General features: G+C 46.9%; 1 protein-coding gene across 2 annotated transcripts in view; it reads left to right on the top strand.

The window, feature by feature from the left end:
- Window positions 1–17,808, top strand: part of SRP72 (signal recognition particle 72) — a 229,400-nt gene that overhangs the window by 105,940 nt on the left and 105,652 nt on the right. For both annotated transcript variants that reach the window (XM_068131523.2, XM_078786825.1), the window contains one exon: window positions 16,089–16,220. In XM_068131523.2, the coding sequence (XP_067987624.2) occupies window positions 16,089–16,220 (132 nt within the window). The remainder of the gene's footprint in view (window positions 1–16,088; window positions 16,221–17,808) is intronic.

Below are 17,808 nucleotides of genomic sequence, written 5' to 3'. Positions count from 1 at the left end.
TCGAACAACATCTGAAGCGAGCAAATTACCAGGTGGCGATATGGACCCACAGCCATGTAGCGAAGCCTGTACTTTGGAACCCCGATGGTAATGGATGGCAGGTCAGAGACAACAAACTTGAGCCTGTCATGTTCCAAAAGGATGCAGCCCCAAGGGAGGTTCGAGATCTCACGCATCTCTACTGCACCGACGATGACTGTAGGCAGAGCAGAACATGTCATTGTATCTCTGCAGGACTGACCTGCACTGAATTCTGCTCGTGTAGTGCAGACGATTGTCCAAATGCTGATGATTCTGTTGTCTTTGACGACAGCACCGATGAAGAGCGTGACTGAACTTTTTAATGTATTACATGTATTACTTCATGTAATAGATGTACATAAGTTATAGTGCATGTTATGAATTCATTATCGTCATATGTGAAATAGCTTATATCAACATGATGTCTATAAAAGTCACTTTCACAATTGTGTCAGAATCTTAAGTCAATTCTTCATGTTGCATATCTGCTTCGGGATTTCTATCGGTCAGCATTAGTGGGGCGACATATGATTTCAGTTATAACTATATCATTTCAGTGACAATTATATCATTAGATATATTTTTCAAAGGGTAAATAAACTTGGATTATGTTGATGTAACAAGTATGTCTGCAAGTCCAATATTTTTGAAGTAATTAATGTTTTTGTTGATATTTATTGGTAAACCCGAAGCTGATTTGTTGAGTAAAATTCCACTATTTTTGCCTGTAGGTCACACAAAAGCCTTTGTTACATCACAAATGGTTTTTACAGATATATATGTCATCATTCCGCACATTGTGGTACCAAATTTGTGTTTGTAGCACCAGTATTAACAAATATATGAGCCAATATGAGCCAAAATCTGTGGCGATTAAATCCATTTTTGCAGTCTGCAGTGGTACATATGTAAACGTGATTTTCAAAACGTTGTGCAATGATCTCAGGTTCACAACCATGATTTTCTAACTCCCCAAACATCCCTCTTCAAGAAAAAATAGGTTGTCACTTGTTCTACCGTGGGTAGGGGTATGCCACCCAAAACCTCATTTGGCCACTAGCCTAAATGTAGGGATGACAAACTACAGTCTAAAAAAGGTCCTAAACAAGATAGGGATGATGTTTGTGTAGAGAGCAGCTCACAGTATTGCCATCACATAACAATCCCCACGTACATATATATATATATATATATATATATATATATATATATATATATATATATAGATATATATATATATATATATATATATATATATATATATATATATATATATACATACATGTATCGATACATTACTAACATAATTGCCTTCGCCGATTTTGAGACTACTTTTGTGCATGAGGCAATTTTTCCCAAAATAAAAATCGCGTTTTTTGGATCGAAAATGAGTTTGATCGTCATGAAATTTTCTGGACATGTTGGGTATAGTTAGGCATTCTTAACAGTGAAGATTTTTTTTTTTGCAAAAAACGATCGAAGGAAATTATGTTGGTAACGTATCGATATATACATGTATATGTATATACAGTCACGTGAAAAAGTAAGTACACCTCATGTAAAGTTTTGACTTTTTCAACATATTTCAACATACAGCTATTTGATCTTCATTTCAACAATATTGATAGATAAAGGTGATATAATATAACAAATATCATAAAACATTTACATTTTGTAGTCCATTGTATAATTTAAATAAACATAAATGCAAATTTCGCATGTGGAAAAAGTAAGTACACCCCTACATTTATCACTACTTCAAATACCTAAAATTAGAATCAGGTGCACCAGCTCAGGTGCAAATGATTAGAACATCGTTGGAGAGAATCTTGGAGGAACCTGTCTTATTTAAACCTCAGACATTTAGTTTGGTTTGCTCTTTGTTGTTGAAGTGTGCGGCGTCACCATGCCTAGATTAAAAGAGCTCTCTGAGGCCTTCAGAAAGAAGGTTATAGATGCCTACGAGTCTGGGAAGGGATTTAAAAAGATCTCCAAACAATTTGAAATCGATCATTCTACTGTCCGGAAGATCATCTACAAGTGGAGAAGATTCCAAACAACTGCCAACTTGTTCAGGCCAGGCCGCTCCAGCAAGTTCAGCCCGAGAGCAGACCGCAAGATGCTGAAAGAAGTCTCAAGAACCCCAGAATGTCATGGGACCTTCAGGTAGCTCTTGCCACTGTTGATGTCAAAGTGCATGAGTCTACCATTAGAAAGAGGCTGCACAAATTTGATCTGCATGGGAGGTGTGCCAGGAGGAAACCTTTGTTGTCCAGAAAGAACATCAGGGCAAGACTAAAGTTTGCCAATGAACACCGAGGCAAAGACCAGCACTTCTGGAACAATGTGCTCTGGACAGATGAGTCAAAGGTAGAGCTATTTGGCCACCGTACCAGAAGACATGTTTGGTGAAAACCAAAGACAGCATTTTACCACAAGAACCTGATACCAACTGGAAAGCATGGTGGTGGAAATATTATGGTTTGGGGCAGCTTTGCTGCATCAGGGCCTGGGCAGCTCACCATCATAGAATCCACTATGAATTCTTCATTGCACCAGAGGGTGCTTGAGGATAATGTGAGGCCATCTGTCGGAAAGTTGAAGCTCAACCGAAGGTGGACCTTGCAACATGACAATGACCCTAAACATACCAGTAAATCCACCAACGAATGGCTGAAAAGAAAGAAATGGAGGGTTCTGGAATGGCCCAGTCAAAGCCTGGATCTCAATCCCATCGAGATGTTGTGGGGGGATTTGAAACAAGCTGTGCATGCAAGAAACCCCTCAAACATTGCACAGCTGAAAGAATTCTGCATGGAGGAGTGGGCAAAAATTTCTCCCAGTCGATGTCAGAGACTGGTAGACTGTTATAAGAAACGCCTACTTGAGGTTGTTTCTGCCAAAGGGGGCAATACCACCTATGAGAGCCAAGGGTGTACTTTACTTTTTCCACATGCAAAATTTGCATTCATGTTTATTTAAATTATACAATGGACTACAAAATGTAAATGTTTCATGATATTTGTTATATTATATCACCTTTATCTATCAATATTGCTGAAATGAAGATCAAATAGCTGTATGTTGAAATATGTTGAAAAAGCCAAAACTTCACAAGCGGTGTACTTACTGTTTCACGTGACTGTGTATATATATTGTTGCGGAATCCAACGTCGGCCTCGGATCCCCTTAGAGGGGGATTAATCCCCTCTTCTATAACTGACAGACGTGGTACCGGGCGCTGTACAGCGACCTCCGGAAAGGCCGGTGGCACAGCCCCGTTCGTATCGCGGACAGATGTTAATTGCCAAGCGGTTTTAAGCAACCGCGGCACGAACTATTAACAATGACTCGACCCGATCCTGAAACGTTGGCCAAATCGTGCCACAGGTATTCAATGTGGAAACCTCAAAGACGAACGGATGTGAAGAAGAAGAAGAAGAAGGCGGCAAAAGGTAGGAAATACGAATATGATTTATTACTACTATTTACAAGTATCAAAGGAACCAAGGAAGAAAGAACGATAATAAAATAATGCAGAAAGAGGGACGGACCAGAAGGACACAGTGAAACTCTAGCTTAACGAAACAGGCTTAACTTATACCCCAGGACAAGACAAAAGACAGACTACAAGCACACTTACACGGGGGATGATGACAGGAATGGCAGGAATGGTTTGGGACGGCAGAGAAGGGTCCAGGCAGATGGTAGGTGTCGAGGTCCAGCTCCGAGCACGTGCTCCGATCCGCGCTTTTGGGGTCAAGGCGAAAACCCGGCAAAAACAGCTCCGCGTCGGGCTGGCAGAGAGGAGCCGGCAGCTCCACGTATTCGGTTTCACACCGGCAGCTTTCTTTGTTCGTCCTCCGCCTCCGAAGTTCGCTTTACACTTCCATAGAATCTGCCTCTCGCCCAGCGCACCCCCCTCAGAACTCTCTCTCTCTGCTCTGCCATTTCTCTTGGTGTATCTGGACTCATCTGCCGTATCTCTCGAAATGCTTGCGCGTGGCGCTTTTATAACGCGCTTTCAGATCAACCCGCGCCCACGCCCTTGATGGTATTTCCCCAGCCCTGGTTGGCTGGTCAGGGCTCGCTGGCTCCACCCTTTTGATGACGATGGGCGGGCAACGCCGTGATTTGGCTCCTCCCCCTTCTTCTCCGAGATTACCTCGTGGCTAATGGAGCCTTGCGGCGATGGAAAACCACTCGCACCGCTGGGATGAAAACGAAAGGGGGACCGAGCTTATTTGACTTCGGTGCAATGGAGTATCAATGAATGGAAGACACAGCCTTAATCTAATACACATAATAAGGAGATAACAATTGAACAGGGAGATTTTTTTTTTTTTTTTTGTATACTGAATCGAGGCTCGTGAAAGAGCTAACATTTACTTCACAAACAAATCGACCAGACAAACAAAATATATAAAAAGAGGGAGTGGAAAACAAGATGGGGAGAGAAGGGGGAAGCACACAAACACAACATTTGAGAGCAGGGAGATGTGTGGAAGGGAGAGGGCTTGGCGGGAGGGAGGCGTGGGAAGGGGGTGGGGGGGGGGGGGGCTACGTGATTGATTTGGCTACGTGATTGTATATGACCTAACTAAGGGATGCCCTTTGACCTTTATACACAACAACTGGAGGAAGGAGGGTGATATTTCACAACACAAAAAAACACCATTCTCAAATTCACAACAATATATACATATACATATGCATATATATATATATATATATATATATATAATATATATATATATATATATATATATATTATATATATATATATATATGATATATATATATATATATATGATATATATATATATATATATATGATATATATATATATATATATATGATATATATATATATATATATATATATATATATATATATATATATATATATATATGATATATATATATATATATATATATGATATATATATATATATATATATATATATGATATATATATATATATATATATGATATATATATATATATATATATGATATATATATACGTATATATATATATATATGATATATATATATATATATATATGTATATATATATATATATATATATATATATATATATATATATATATGATATATATATATATATATATATATATATATATATACATATATATATATATATATTGTTACAGACACGATTTTGATGTTATGGTGGGCCGAGCGGAATGGCCGCCGTGTCCGCACAAGTTACCCGATTATGCTCGAACGTTGACTAAGTCGCGCTATGCTAAATCAATGAAGGAAAAGGACATAACGGCTGGGATTAAAATGACACGACACCAGGGATACGGTTCTCAAGACCTCCGGAGGAGGTTATATTAGGGCGGAAGGTCAGATTACAACTACAAGAGGGACAGCATAGAAAGACAGGCACTTAGACACACTTATCTTATTCCCTGACAGACGACAGATAAACAGGACAAAAACTGACTCACACGGGGATTGATGGCAAGGAAAGCGGGCAGTCGATGGCTCAAGGTGCACCGTTCTCGGAGGGGGTGCACCGTTCTCGGAGGTACTGCAATACCGGGTCGATGCGTGGAGCTCGCTCAGCGCTTGGAGGTGGTGACTGGCTCTTCTTCAAGCTGGGGGCGCATCTTACGTCACGTCCGGTAAGTGGCCGCGTATATCCGGCGGGGAGTGACACGCCCTCGGCTCGTTAGCTCCGCCCCAGATGGAATCGGTCCGCCCTTCTTATTGGGTGCGGGGGGGTTACCAGGCTCCGCCCTTGACGAGGAGCTGACAGCCAGCCCCTTCGTGGTAACCCCGTGGAGCGCATGGGTAATGGCGGCTAACCGAGCCGGAGTGAGGACGCACACTCCCCGCGCGCGCCGTTGTTGTAGTTGTTGTTGTAGTTGTTGTTTGGGGAAGAAGATGGGAGGAGGTATGGGAAGGTCCTAAACTCACTACTGGTGCCATATAATCACATTCTGGTGCAACGAAGAGTCAGAATTAATGGAAACGAGTCCTTAACTGACATAGACTAAGAATAACTAGCAAGATGTCCGAAAGTTGTCTACGTGAGATGCGGTGGACCTGGGCACGACATTTAATGGGGGAAAGAGGGGAAGGTCGGTTCTACAGAGTGTTATTTACAGGCAATGGGACTAGGGAATGGGGGATTGGGGATAGTTGGGGAGTATTGGGGAAATAGGGGAGTATTTACAAGCGGATATTGAGGCCAAGTCCCATATCCGCAACATTGCACCCTTCTCTACCCTCGGGGCGTCCTGACCCGATAAATTTTTACCTATTTTAGTGTGGCACTCAGATGTAGTTCCCTCTACTATTAACTCTACCCTGAGTGCGACAGTTTTACAGATATTCACAAATGAGTAAATATGTCCCCCTGCGACGTTGCACCCTTCTCCTCACAGAAACACACCCACAGGATAACCGAATCCGGAAAGAATTCGCAAACTAAACATACAGCCGGTAGGGAGCATTATTTACAAGACTACGCTGATATTTACACTACGATCCAGGACCTGTTTTTGGAGGGACACATGCAGATGTTACGCATAGAGAAAGCACGCATGCCAGCATCGATACACCAACCCACGAGTGCTCTGTGGCCTTATGGCCTTTAATAATGTGCAGAGCACCCCTTCCAAGCACCAAAAGCACCACCCCTGCACCAATCGGTGCAGTCACCATTGTTCATTAAAATAAAAACAACAACCCCTAACCCTGCAGGTGTCTCTTGCTCTTCGTGTGGTGCACTTGGTGTTCTTGCCTCTTTCCAAAAAAGAAAGAAAGGCGCCAACCGCGTCCATTTCTGTATTGTGGCCGTCAGGGGGCCAACTATAAGTGGTTCACCTTGTATGGCATAGGTGCCACGTTGACCCATAGGTCCATCCACGGGTGGTGCTTGGCCGCAAACGAACTGCGGTCCATTGTGGGTGGCCACCAAAATTGCGGTCCATATGGTGTATCGATCCAGGCAGCAAGCAGCAAAAGTGCAGGCCCACAACTGCGGAGCCAGCACCTCTCTCTCCTCTCTCTCTGCCCCAAAGCCAGATCCTCGGAGGTGGGAGACAAAAGAAGAAGACAAGTGAGTAAGGTGGTAAGGGCGCAAAAGTGCACGCAACATTAGGTAATGCACACTAGGGGCACATGGGAACCAGGTGAGACAGGTACGTTCCTACCGTACGCCCCCCCCCCCACCAGGTAACCTACATGGCCCCTCCCTTACCCCTTACTGTATCCACAAAACACAACACTACCCATAAACATCTACTTTACAAATCAACAAACATCCCTATTGTCTTCCCCGTTCCTCCCATAAACCAAATTCGTCTTCTCTCCCTCCTAACCAATCAAATTTGCCATCTTCAACCCTCATCAAAATTTGCCATCTCCAACTGAACATCAAAATTTGCCATTACCAATTCATCATCAGTCCCTCCTAGGGAGGGAGAGATGGAATCACCCCAATGTCTCATCCACGTCGTGATGCGTCTCACAAATCCTCACAGCAATCTCATTTCCTGCAACAAAACAAAGAAAACACAGGTGTGGAGTCATCATCATCACCACAGGTAAGTGGCTGCGTATGGTGCGACAGGTTCATCAATCCTAACTATTTCCTATATGACTTTAACAACTTTACATTACCCGGGGTCTTTCTCCTGCCAAACCATTGGCCCTCTTACACTATGGGTTCTAAAAACCAATTCCCATTGACCAAACTGTGGTGCTTTTCAATTTGGGGCCTCACTCCCCCGATTCATCTCTCGGTGCCCTCGTACAATTTCTGGGCTGCGACGTGTAGCTCTCCTAGCCGGTCTACCCACCTGCACACCTCCACCACTGCAGTTGCCTCCGAGCTTACCTGCTCCTTACCCTAACCTAACTACCTGGGGAAGGCCCTCTGGCGCTCTCCCCACTCGGTGCCCTCTCTGGCACTGGGCTGCCCGATCCACACCCGGGATCCTCAGGCACCCACTCACAACTACCGGCTCCCAGAGCCCACCTGCGGCCTCACCTGGCCGACATCCTCACAGTGGTGGAGTGCCCAACCAACTACACACACTAACAGGCTACACGCCCAGCCATTTCCACAACACTAATGCACCCATCCACAACACCATTCTGCAACCGCACCACAAATGCCAATATCCAACCACAATTTACCTGTACCCTCTACCTAACACTTACACTACCCGCCCCGGGTACTCGTGAAAGGGGTCCACTCTTCCCCCATCCACACCTTCGCACCATGCACACCACTCCGTACCACTTACTCCAACTCTCTCCACACCCTGTACCTGCACACCTGTGCTCTCACACCTGGTGCCACCTGCACCCTTCTCTCCCCAAGCGCATTCGCGCTGATCAACAACACTCATTACTCACACACTGCTCCATACACCTGTCCAGTTGCACACCTGTGCAATCACACCTGTTCCATCCTCACACACACACGGCATCATCTCATCTAACTACTCCCTTCTGAAACTTGCGCTTCCCAGTCGTCCCTTTAAACTATTGCGCTCCCACGTCATTATCATCCACACTAATCTACCTGCGTCCCCACTACAGGTATCAGTCACTAACTAAACTTAACGTTACCTACCGTCATCTTCGCTAGATCCCTACACACAATATAACCTAACCCACCCGGGCTAGTTTTCACTGCCATACACCCCATAAACTATTGCGCATTTGCCCCACTATATGGGAAGGGTGGCAAGGATGCCACCCTTACCCACCGGGCTCATCGCTCACTACTAATTTTGCACATCAAATTTCAACAAATCAAAAATTTGCCAATCACTACCCATCATCTGCCAATCACTACTGCCAATCCCTTGCCAATCATCAAATTTTGTTTTTCTCTAATTTTGGGTCCAAAACACTAACCTCATCACCCAGTCTACTCACTAATGCCTCTCGGTGCGCCAATTCCCGTCCAAAGCCCGGCTTCGTAAAGCCAAGCCATGAATGCGGGTTGTTTGGTGCCAGTGGCTGGACACGTCCCGCATTCGGTGCAGGGACGGGGGCTTACCCGGGCCGAGATCCCACGCACCATCTCGGCGTGGAGCCATCCAATGTCCCGATCTCGACCTGCCGGACTGCCTCAACAAAAAGTGGTCGCCATGACGACCCTTTCTATCGGGCTGCCCGCTCCGCCTAGTGGAGCACGGACGCGGCCGTTCAAAGCGAGGCCCAGCACGCACCGAGGGCCCGCTTCGGCTAAAAGTCGCTCTAACCTCTAACCCGTCTAACGTCGATGCTTCACCTGGACGCTTACACCCCGCAGCCCGTTCCTTGCTCACACATCCAGCCGTTTCCATGCTCCTCGTACCTTTCCTGACACACCCAGGTACCCTCATTCCACTCACAGCCTTGGTCACACACCTGACCACCGAACACCATGGCACACATTCGGCACTCGCACACCTTACCAACACACCTCTTCGCACCCCCTCCTCTGTCACCTCCTCTGTGACAATCACAGGTGTGCTCTCATTCGCACACCCAACCACGTGCCTCACCACCAACTCCAGCGTGCATTCCCACTCACGCTCTACCATTCCAGGTGTGCATCCTTCCATCCCAGGTGTACATCCTCGCTCACCTGTCACAACCAACTCACTCTCCTTGTCACTCTCACTACTCTCACCTCCATTCTTGACAGCGCACTCACCCTTACTCTTGACAGCGCACTCTTTCCCCATGCACCTGTCCGTCACACACCTTTCTCGCGCACACTCTCCCGTCACACCCTCTGTAACACTTACCACACCGCGCTTCCATGTGCTCCCTCGCACACACGCTACGACCGACTCACTCTCGCCAGCTCCCTCACTCCTTGGCACGCACTTTTTCCTCACACACCCCAGAGTCGGACTTTCTCGCACACCTCCTTTTTCGCACACCAGACCTGTCGCACACTTCACCAACGGCCTCTCACGAACACCCGGGTCCATCTCGACCCCCAAGCTTCTTAAATCACCTGGCGCATCATACGCACGACCATATTGGTCACCACTTACACCGGGTCCTCTTCCTCTTCGCTTCTCCTCCATCACCTGCGAATCCCTCATCCGGTTAATGAGCACATCATCACGATCCAAACACAGACTTTGGACCAATTCTTTTATCTCCTCTTTTATCTCTTTGTTATCCCCTCTCCGTCGCTTCTTAATTTCGCTCACCCCTTCTTCCACTTCTTCTAATTTCTGCTTCACCTCTTTTATTCCCCGGTACGTCTCCTCAAGCTCGTCCTCCAAGGCTACCTTGACCGTTTCCATGTGCGTCCTCACCTGCCGGTCCTTCGTCTCCATTACCTCTATCACCTCGTCCAGCCTCGTTGTCAGTCCCTCACGTACCATCTGACATTCCCTCTTCGTCGCTACCAAGTCATCTTTTAGTTCTTTCTGTGTCGCTTTTAAACCTCCTAATACCGCAGTGTTCCTTTGAACCTGCTCTGTTACTTCTTTTTGTCCCTCCGTCAGCCGTTCCACCTCCTGCGTCAGGTCCTCTATGCCCCCTTGTAACTTTACAGTCCCCTTTCTCACCTCCTTCTCCATGTGCTCCTTACAGTGCCTCACCTCCTCGCGCACTCCTCCGACCTCCTCACTCACTCCTCTTCTGATCTCCTCTCCCATCACTTGCATCTCCTGCCCAGATGCCACCCTCATCTGCTCCATTTCCTCCCTGTGAGCATCCAGTTTGGTTTCTACCCCCATTCTGACCCCCTCTATCTGCTGCTCCATTTGTTTAACTTCCCTTTCCGCTTGGTCCCTCATGTCCCTCAATTTGCCTTCCATACTGTTTTCTAACCCTATTAACCCATTTCTCACCTCTTTTATCCCGTTGTCTAACCCCTCAAAATTATTGTCTAACTTCCCAAATTTCTTGTCTAACTCCTCAAAATTATTGTCTAACTTCCCAAATTTCTTGTCTAATCCCTTAAAATTATTGTCTAACCCCTCACTGGTACCCCTCGCTTCGTCCCTCATTACCCCCAATTGCTCACTCTGAGCCCTCGCTTCGTCCCTCATTACCCCCATTTGGCCCTCCAATCGCTCACCCATTTGTTCCATAAGGGCCCTCATTTGCAGGAGGAAAAGGTTCGAATCCACCAGGGGCGCTGCCACGGTCGCGGGCGCGGTGACCAGCGAGGCGCCATTTTGTGCGTCTGCTACCCTCGCTGCTTCGCTCTCCTCACGTCCCTCAATTTGGTCCTGGACCGACCCTGCCTCACTCTCCACTACCGGACCCCAGCCGACTTGGTCTGCCATAGCGCGACTTTCAAAATTCGGGTTTTTATTTCCGTATAACAAAATCAAATTTCGCCGTTATAATTTCGTCGAGCGCGGGAAACGCGCTCCGGATCGAATTCTACCTCCCCAACACCAATTGTTACCCTAGTGGTACAATTGGTGTTCCAAAATTTGGGCCTAATAAATTTAGTCCCAGGTCCGAATCCGACACTCCTGACACCAGTTGTTACCGACACGACTTTGATGTTATGGTGGGCCGAGCGGAATGGCCGCCGTGTCCGCACAAGTTACCCGATTATGCTCGAACGTTGACTAAGTCGCGCTATGCTAAATCAATGAAGGAAAAGGACACAACGGCTGGGATTAAAATGACACGACACCAGGGATACGGTTCTCAAGACCTCCGGAGGAGGTTATATTAGGGCGGAAGGTCAGATTACAACGACAAGAGGGACAGCATAGAAAGACAGGCACTTAGACACACTTATCTTATTCCCTGACAGACGACAGATAAACAGGACAAAAACTGACTCACACGGGGATTGATGGCAAGGAAAGCGGGCAGTCGATGGCTCAAGGTGCACCGTTCTCGGAGGGGGTGCACCGTTCTCGGAGGTACTGCAATACCGGGTCGATGCGTGGAGCTCGCTCAGCGCTTGGAGGTGGTGACTGGCTCTTCTTCAAGCTGGGGGCGCATCTTACGTCACGTCCGGTAAGTGGCCGCGTATATCCGGCGGGGAGTGACACGCCCTCGGCTCGTTAGCTCCGCCCCAGATGGAATCGGTCCGCCCTTCTTATTGGGTGCGGGGGGGTTACCAGGCTCCGCCCTTGATGAGGAGCTGACAGCCAGCCCCTTCGTGGTAACCCCGTGGAGCGCATGGGTAATGGCGGCTAACCGAGCCGGAGTGAGGACGCACACTCCCCGCGCGCGCCGTTGTTGTAGTTGTTGTTGTAGTTGTTGTTGTAGTTGTTGTTTGGGGAAGAAGATGGGAGGAGGTATGGGAAGGTCCTAAACTCACTACTGGTGCCATATAATCACATTCTGGTGCAACGAAGAGTCAGAATTAATGGAAACGAGTCCTTAACTGACATAGACTAAGAATAACTAGCAAGATGTCCGAAAGTTGTCTACGTGAGATGCGGTGGACCTGGGCACGACATTTGATGGGGGAAAGAGGGGAAGGTCGGTTCTACAGAGTGTTATTTACAGGCAATGGGACTAGGGAATGGGGGATTGGGGATAGTTGGGGAGTATTGGGGAAATAGGGGAGTATTTACAAGCGGATATTGAGGCCAAGTCCCATATCCGCAACAATATATATATATATATATATATGCACCACCGGTCAAAACTTTTAGAACACCTAATATTTCCAGTTTTTATTGAAATGTAAGCATTTCAAGTGCAGTGAATAAACTGAAATGGTACAAATGTAAGCAGTAAACTGCTCGAGGTTCAAAAAAAAAGTTTAGATCAGCAAAAACAGGAAAATAATGTAAATTGCACAGTTTCCTACATCATCAAAAGGCACTTTGAAACTGGAGGAATCTCTGACAGGAAGAGGTCTGGCAGAGCCAAAGCCCCAACAGAATCAGAAGACAAGTTTCTGAGAGTCAACAGCTTGCGTGATAGGCGGCTCACAGGACAACAGCTTCAAGCACAGCTTAACACTGATCGAAGTAAGCAGGTTTCAGTTTCAACTGTGAAGAGAGACTTCGAGCTGCAGGTTTGACAGGTCGAGTGGCAGTAAGAAAGCCATTGCTAAGATGGCAAAATATGAAAAAAAGGCTTGCTCTGGGACATGAAGCAATGCCAGTGGACTACTGAAGACTGGAAGAAGGTCTTATGGACCGATGAATCAACATTTGAAATCTTTGGTTCATCACGCAGGGTTTTTGGACGCCGTCGAGTTGGCAAAAGGATGGTTCCTCAGTGTGTGACACCAACTGTCAAACATGGAGGAGGAAGCGTGATGGTCTGGGGCTCTTTTGCTGGATCCAGAGTCGGTGACTTGCACCGAGTGACTGGCACCCTGAACCAAAAGGGCTACCACAGCATTTTGCAGCACCATGCAATACTCTCTGGTAACACATTTGTGGGAACTTCTGCAACAGTGTTGGGAAGAACTTCCCGAACAATATTTGATTTCCATTTTAGAAAGAATGCCACGAGTGTGTTCGGCGGTTATATCTGCAAAAGGTGGCGACTTTGCTGAGACAAAAATTTAAATTAAATTTTGTCAAACAAAATGATTCTATGATTTCTTTTTTATCTCCAATTGTTTATTTGTTCTATGCTTAATTTCAAAGTACATTGAGACATTAAACTGCGTAAATTTCAATAAAAACTGGAAAAATTGAGATGTTCTCAAACTTTTGATCAGTAGTGTATATACAGACTTGGCATTTAATATGGAATAAATTTTTTTTTCTTGACGGGTTTACTTTCTGAACTCGGTATATCAATCTGGTGAGTTTCTTTTATGCTTCGGTGATTTCTTTGTTGAAAGAACCATGTCACTGATTGTCTGTCGCAGCAAGAAGGCAATAACAGGATTATATCACAGGTGGCGTGACAAAATGTACGGACAGGTACATTTGACGATTGGCTTCACAATCTGGTATATAAGGGTTGTTGCGTTCTGTATTAGTGGTAAACAACTGCTGCACGTCTTCAAAAGTTATTGCCGCTTCCCCTGGAGATGGTCCGTCAACTCGACAATGCTGTTTGTCATTTAGTGGTGGCTTTACGAAATTCCGGCATGAAACAGCGTGCTATTGCTTGGCAGTATGGCATCGCTCAAGGTCAGGTGTCAAATATCCTGAAACGAAATGCTCAGAGGGGTGTCCCTACTCCAATACCGAGGCCAGGACGGCACCGCAGAACCACAAGGAGGGATGATCGCCAGCTGCACCGGTTAGTCCGCAATGGCCGTACCAAGTCAGCTAATCGGCTTCGGGCTGAGTGGCAGCAACTGACAAATGTGTCTGTATCCAGAAGGCTAGTCAACCAACGACTGGTTCAAGCAGGCTATCGTGCCAGGCGTCCCCTGAGAGAGCCACGACTGACCAGACAACACCGCCAGCGCCAATTGCAGTGGGCCAGAGAGCACAGTCAATGGCAGCCAGGACACTGGAATCACGTGATCTTCAGTGATGAGTCTAGATTTCTGGTCTATCGTCAAGAAGTTCCACGTCCGAGTCCGCAGACAAGTGCATGAAGCCTACAACGAAGATTGTATAGTGCCAAGAGTCCAAGCTGGAGGTGGTGGGGTGACCGTTTGGGCTGCTTTTCATGCAGGGGGCAAAACTTACCTGGTTGTTCTGAATGGAAACTTGAACCAGTTCAAGTACAGGGTCATTCTGGAAGAAACATTGCTTCCATTTGCTCGTGCAGCCTTTCGAGGAAACTTTGTCTTCCAAGATGACAATGCACGGCCTCATCGTGCTCGCATGATCCAACACTTTCTTGCTGACCGTGGTGTAGAGCATATGGAGTCGCCTGTCATGTCCCCGGATATGAATCCTATCGAGAACTTGTGGGCAGAATTAACGCATCAAATCGACAACTTGGACCAGCAGGCTACCTCTGTGCGTGAATTACAGCAGACTATTGTCACTGCATGGCAAGCGATTCCTGTCCAAACCTTGGCAAATCTCGTGAACAGCATGCCTAAACGTGTACGTGCTCTCCTGAATGCTCGTGGGGGTTACACGAAGTACTGAACTGTAATTTTACTGTCCGTAATCCCAGTCGTAATTTAACTTTTGTTTTTGTTAAAAAATTTTTTGGCTGATGTACAAAATAGAGATACTTCTGGAAAACGCACAGAAGTTTAACACAGTACTGTCCATGAATTGAGTTCGATATCAGTTTGCATCACTTTCAAGGATCAATTTATTTGCTTCGAAATGTCAAATGTGGTTTTTGTTTCTTTTAAAGGTCACATTAACAAAATCTAGAATAATTTCAACATAATTCCAATGAACTTTTGGTTCTAAGTCATCTTGAAAAGTAAGTTCACCCCCACAAAAAAATATGCCATATTAAATGCCAAGTCTGTATATTCATACATATAGATATATATATACACACACACACACAGACACAGACACAGACACAGACACAGACACAGACACACACACACCCAAAAATATTGGCACCCTTGCACTTTTTTTTCAAAATAACTCACAATTTTCTGTAAAAAGAAGTTGAAATTGACAAAAGTATTTGGTCTCCACAATTCTTTATTTCACTTAATATTAAGAACCTTTGTTTTTGATTCAGAACTTAATATATCCTTTTAAATCAGAAAATAACTCCTTTTCTCGATTCAAACTGGTTGAATGAGTGATATTTATATTGAAGACACCTGCAAATCACTGCAGGTGAGTTCAATTCCAAAGTGTGGGAGAATCACCTGTTTGAAAGCTAATTATGTCTAACAATTTCTAAAAGGTGCCAATGATATTGTCCAGGCCTTCTTTTGATTTTTTTGTGGAATAAGCTAACATTTATTAATTTTTTCAGCTTTTTGGTTTTGTTCCACTGCAAACCAAAGAAATACAAATGTGGAAACCAAAAGATTTTTTTATTCCAACAATTTTCTGGAAGAAATGGTACATCATTTGAAAAAAGTGCAAGGGTGCCAATATTTTTGGCCATGACTGTATATGTATACATGTAATAGGTATATGTATATGTATATATATATATATATACATACATACATACATATATGGAAATATGTATGGAGAGAAATATATCTTTAATTTTTTTTTTTTTTCAGGATCAAAACATTTTTGATTCCAAAAAGAAAATCAAACTGACTTGTGCAGAAGGTGTTGAAAACAAACTTTCCAAGAAGCAGCAACGAGCAGTGAATTTGAATCGTGCACTGCTGGCAATGCATACACACCAGGTAAGGTGTTTTGGGGGGAAGCATGTCATTGTTTTCAATATATATATATATATATCCACAGCATCGAAGTCCTTTCCAAGGGTGTGGTGCTGACCGGGCTGCCGTGGTGTGGTGCTGACCGGGCTGACGTGGTGTGGTGCTGACCGGGCCGCCGTGGTGTGGTGCTGACCGGGCTGACGTGGTGTGGTGCTGACTGGGCCGATGTGGTGTGGTGCTGACTGGGCCGATGTGGTGTGGTGCTGACTGGGCCGATGTGGTGTGGTGCTGACCGGCGACGTGGTGTGGTGGTGACCGGGCAGACGTGGTGTGGTGCTGACCGGGCTGACGTGTTGTGGTGCTGACCGGGCCGCCGTGGTGTGGTGCTGACCGGGCTGACGTGGTGTGGTGCTGCCCGGGCCGACGTGGTGTGGTGCTGACCGGGCTGACGTGGTGTGGTGCTGCCCGGGCCGACGTGGTGTGGTGCTGACCGGGCTGACGTGTTGTGGTGCTGACCGGGCCGCCGTGGTGTGGTGCTGCCCGGGCCGACGTGGTGTGGTGCTGACCGGGCGACGTGGTGTGGTGCTGACCGGGCGACGTGGTGTGGTGCTGACCGGACGACGTGGTGTGGTGCTGACCGGGCCGCCGTGGTGTGGTGCTGACCGGGCCGCCGTGGTGTGGTGCTGACCGGGCCGCCGTGGTGTGGTGCTGACCGGGCCGCCGTGGTGTGGTGCTGACCGGGCCGCCGTGGTGTGGTGCTGACCGGGCCGCCGTGGTGTGGTGCTGACCGGGTCGCCGTGGTGTGGTGCTGACCGGGCCGCCGTGGTGTGGTGCTGACCGGGCCGCCGTGGTGTGGTGCTGACCGGGCCGCCGTGGTGTGGTGCTGACCGGGCCGCCGTGGTGTGGTGCTGACCGGGCCGCCGTGGTGTGGTGCTGACCTGACCGCCGTGGCGTGGTGCTGACGGCCTCCCCCCCCCCCCCCCCCCCAGAATTTCCATGTTTTAAACGTATCCCAGTGTATACCCTGGATTAGAATAGGTACACCTTATCCCTGCGTGTCGTAAGAGATGACTAAGAGGGTTGAGGGTCTATGCAACTTGCTGGTTCGTGCTGACTTTGAAGCGTCGGTTCTTCCTGCGGACCTTCTTTAAGCTGTGCGTCCTGGTTCGTGCTGACTTCGAAGCGGCGGCTCATCCTGCGGACCTTCTTTAAGCTGTGCGTCCTGGTTCGTGCTGACTTCGAAGCGGCGGTTCGTCCTGCAGACCTTCTATAAGCTGTGCGTGGAGCGGACACGCAGCGAGGCCTAGTTCGCGCCAACGAACACATTTTCCCGCCAAGGCCTCAGACGATCTCTGACGAGATACACCAGCCAATTTGGAGGTACATCGATCAGGCAAGACATTCTCACGTCATGCGAGTTCGAGTCCCGGCTTCATCAGGAGCGGTCGTCTTCTGACGTCTTGCTGGGGTCGGTCATGAGGAGGGGAACTGTGGACGGAGAGCTGTGGTTTCTGTGCAGACATCGTGAGGACAAGCACGGCTGGGAAGAGCGAGCTGCACGCCAAGGCCGTTCGCTTCAAGCGGAAGGCCTACTTCGCGCCAAGGAGTGTGC

The sequence above is a fragment of the Myxine glutinosa genome, chromosome 11 (assembly GCF_964187855.1).
Source record: "Myxine glutinosa chromosome 11, kmMyxGlut1.1, whole genome shotgun sequence".
Classification (NCBI taxonomy): Eukaryota; Metazoa; Chordata; class Myxini; order Myxiniformes; family Myxinidae; genus Myxine; species Myxine glutinosa.
The sequence above is the reverse complement of the archived record's forward strand: the minus strand, read 5'-3'. Positions and strand labels throughout refer to the sequence as shown.